Below are 3,843 nucleotides of genomic sequence, written 5' to 3'. Positions count from 1 at the left end.
CGAATGGCCTCTGACAAAGTTATGTTTTCGCTTGATGAATTAAGTTTTCGTTCCTCAGGTTGATGGAGGTGTGGCGACATTTAAGGAGGTGGGCGTACGTGGCCGTCTCCGCTGGGGATACGACAGGTGACAGTACGATGGCTTTTGGGCTGAGAGGTAGGAACTTTGTGCATGCGTTATTATTCTTATTCTTCTATTTTCTCGTTGGTGTGTGTGCGAGTCTGTGTGGCAATAAGCTACGCTGTACGGAGTGAGCAACGGCCTCGAATGAAATGAGAAGAAGGAATGTTTTCCCTGTTTGCGGGTGAAGGGGTCTGTGATGAGGTATTCGTAGTGAAAGGATGCAAGTTGCTCTCTCTTTCCTTTTTGTGTTGCGTACTTTGCGTGGTAGTACCAAAAGATTTTTCTGATGTGGTCAACTTTTTTTTTTTGCTTGGTATTATTTTCACTTCCTGTTGTTTGTTGTATTTTTCTTCTGGTTTAAGCAGTGACCTTTACTCGGGGTGTGGGTGAGATGCAACATAGTCTCGAATACAAAAAGGAATTGCCGTCTCAGCTTGTGCGTGCTGCGTTTCCTGAGGATTTGTCACGTTGTTCTTGTCGCGGTCCCGGAAGAGGTGGGGCGGAGGTGAGAAATGCTGCTTTCTTTTTTGTTTTGCCATTTTTCTTCATGTTGGCGTTGCAGTATAGTATGACTGCCAACAGTGACACTGCGGATGTCACTGGGCTTCGACTGGATAGTGTGATCTCCAATTTTGAGGGCGTAAAGAGCATTACTGGCCTGCCCAAGGGAGCGTTCATTGCCACTTTGGTGCGTTTCATGCAGGAGACCCTAGAACCGCGCCTCACAGAGGAGGGAGAGGTCCGGCGTCACCTAGGCGAAGTGGAGCAGCAGCGTCAGCGAGTACACCGATTGCTGGAGGACGTGAGTCTGGCGGGTGAACTAATGTCTCTTAACGTTGGAGGGAGGGGCTTTACGGTACTTCGCCGGACCCTCGGTACTGTGCCTGAAAGTATGCTTGCATTGTTGGCGAGCGAATGGCTGAAGATTGAGTGTGATGCCTCTGGGGCTATCTTCCTGGATCGATCTCCAGATTTGTTTGGAGAAATTTTGCCCTATTTGCGTTTGAGGGCGGACTATCGAAGATCAGGTAAAAAACCATTAGAGGGGCACGATGAAAATGTAAATGAAGTAGATGAGGAGGCCATTATGACACAATTGACGGAAACGAATTGGCGTCATATGTCTTCCAGGGAATTGTACTTGCTGGCTACTGAGGCAAACTATTATAACCTGAAAAGCCTTGAGTTGTACCTCAGGCGGTACACTCAGCAGCGATGGATTGAGTACGGTAGATTTGTGGTTTCCCAGGAGGATGCGACGCACGACAGCCATGCGGATGAACCGCACTTCACAGGGGTGACTTCCTCAGGAGACGCAGTGTTGTGCCTCTCGTATGACGAAGAAAGTAGTGTATGCGCAGCTGGGCGAAAAAGTGGTGTGGTGGCAGTATATTTTTTGCCGTCGCTGGTTCGGCTTGTGACGCTTAGTAGACATGCAAGCTGTGTTACAGCTGTGCTTGTTACACCGAAACATATTTTTTCAGCTGGACACGATGGTTTTATCACGGTGGGCCACAGCCAGGAAGGTTCCTTTGCTCTTATCTGCAACGTATGCGCGCATGAAGGCGTTATCTACGATCTGCTACTACTACCGGACCGACTTACACTTATTTCTTCTGGTGAGGACGGCGCGATAAATGTTTGGAAACTGACCCACGGCTACCAAACAGTCCTGGAAGAGAGTGTTGCTACTCTATCTTCCGTACGCTGCCTTGCCGCATACCGTCATCACATTTTTGCCTCCTGCCGGGAGCAGATTTTGGTATTTGATTTGGATAAAGGTGATTTGCTCCCGCAACGTGGGAAATTTCATACTGCACCTATACGTTGTCTGGCGATGAATGAGTACAAGGGAATTCTGGCGTCTGGTGGGTGGGATGGCATGATATATATTTGGGGGGCAAAAGAAATAGTGTCGTTGAGTTGCAAGGAACCGCAAGGGCTGGAGGATGAATGTTTTGTGCCGCTTTACGCAGTGACGCAGTGTGATAGTTGGGTGACGCATATATTGTTTGTGGGAAGCCTATTGGCTGCTTCGTGTGGTTCAGTTATCAACTTTTTTGCCTGTGACCTGGCATCACGGATTGTTCGTTGCGTGAGGACGGATGGAGCTGCGAAGGCAAATAGGGGGCGTAGGAACGAGTTTGTTCGCGTCTTCCTGGCAGCGGAGCATGTGAATTGCCTGTTAATAGGTGGCCTTGACGGTACCCTTATCGCCCTTCAGAATTGTTTGTTTGCGGGGACAGGAAGAGAGGTTGAGGCGAAGTCATGTCAGTGTGGGCGTGGCGAGGAGCTGGCGCCGCCTGCATGAGGTTTGGGTTGCCATGCTCTTGACTCGGCCCCTCGCGGTGCCACGCCACCAACAAAAGTGGGGATGGCGTGTAATGAATTTGAAGTGCAGCACCCGCCCCACCCGCATTTGTATTAGTGCGTGCTAGCAAACAGAACCTCAGTGGCATCAACTGCCTATCCGCTTTTTTTTTTCTAAACATTTTTGTTTTTGTTTACTTTCGCTTCTTCTCCGACGTTGGCTTGTACGCCTATTTTTGGTCCTTAGGTGAGGAGAGGGAATGCACCGAGTTGAGAGAGGAGAAGCAGGAGCGCAAGAAACAAACAAACAAATGTACAACGACGACGACAACAACAACAACAGAAGCGGCGGACTTGGGGAACGTCCACCAGAGAAGCCGGCGAGTTGGAGGGCCCCAGCAAAGGTGAGCGGAGGGAAGGAGGGCAGATGATGCGGTTGTTCTCGCTGGGGGTTCAAAGGCATTTGTTTGAATGGAGGTGATTTACGTCTTTGGAGTTTGGCATATTTGCTGCTGGGTTTATTTTTCCCAAAACTTTTTTTTTTGATTTTTTAATTTACTTCTTGGCGTCATGCGTAAAGGCGTGCCTCTCTGAGGTGCAGAGACTTTTTGTTCAATCAACAGAACGGGGATGACATAATGTGTTTTTTTTTCCTCTTATTTCCCCTCGCATACGGTGCCACGCAGGACCACTTAGGAACCTCCCTCATCTACGTGATGGCGTCTCTGCTCTCTGTGACTGGCGCTTGGTTCGCTGGACTGTAGTTCAGCAGTCGTATCAAGCGGAAAACAGCGTGAGATCGTTTTTACAATACCCGGTTTACTCTCATCACTTGGCTCCTTGAACTGGCGTCTCTGGTAACATTACTACTGCGAGTATTACCGACAAACCATGGTACAGTAGTTGTGTTCTTGAAAGAGTTGTTGTGACACGGCCCAGTTATTTTGGGTGTGTTTAACATTGGCTTTATCCACGGGAATTTGCTCTACTGCTTCTCTTACTTCCTGTGCACCTTTTTGCCTTGTGTTGGTGCCGATAACGTGGCTCTTGTTGTAGTGGAATTGCCTGTCGCCATGCCATATATGGCTGGCCATGGGACCCCTCACTTGAGCGTTAAGGGAATATAAACACGCCTGGCCCGTGGGTCAGCTTCTTTGCGGCAGCGGCGACCCAACGTGGGCTTTATGATTGGATTTCTGCATTCCGCTGTGTTGTACATCTTTCTGTCGCTGGATGACGCGCCCGTGTCGTAGCTTGTGTCTGGCAAACGATATGGGGTGGGTGTCACCGCTCGTGTCACTTCTGTGGCTCCGCAGTGCTCTGTGACGGCGTTGCCCGTGGAACTGCTTGGACATCACGGGTCCAGGAGGGAGGGGGGGGGTGAAAGCTGGGCCTGTTTTGTTGTGTGAT

At 49.6% G+C, this 3,843-nt stretch overlaps 1 protein-coding gene across 1 annotated transcript, besides 1 other annotated feature; it reads left to right on the top strand.

The window, feature by feature from the left end:
• Nucleotides 1–514: 514 nt before the first annotated feature.
• TraAM80_09985 (uncharacterized protein) lies at nt 515–2,434 on the top strand (the record flags this gene model as incomplete). The annotated part of the gene is made up of 1 exon (XM_029386638.1): nt 515–2,434. One exon carries the CDS (start codon nt 515–517, stop codon nt 2,432–2,434), a length of 1,920 nt encoding a protein of 639 aa, XP_029233504.1.
• Nucleotides 2,435–2,748: 314 nt separating this feature from the next.
• Nucleotides 2,749–2,775: a microsatellite.
• Between the last annotated feature and the right edge of the window lie 1,068 nt (nt 2,776–3,843).

This window comes from Trypanosoma rangeli, assembly GCF_003719475.1.
Source record: "Trypanosoma rangeli strain AM80 chromosome Unknown Tra_15.4_contig_00748, whole genome shotgun sequence".
Classification (NCBI taxonomy): domain Eukaryota; phylum Euglenozoa; class Kinetoplastea; order Trypanosomatida; family Trypanosomatidae; genus Trypanosoma; species Trypanosoma rangeli.
Note: the sequence above shows the minus strand (reverse complement) of the source record. Positions and strands in the feature narration are given on the sequence as shown.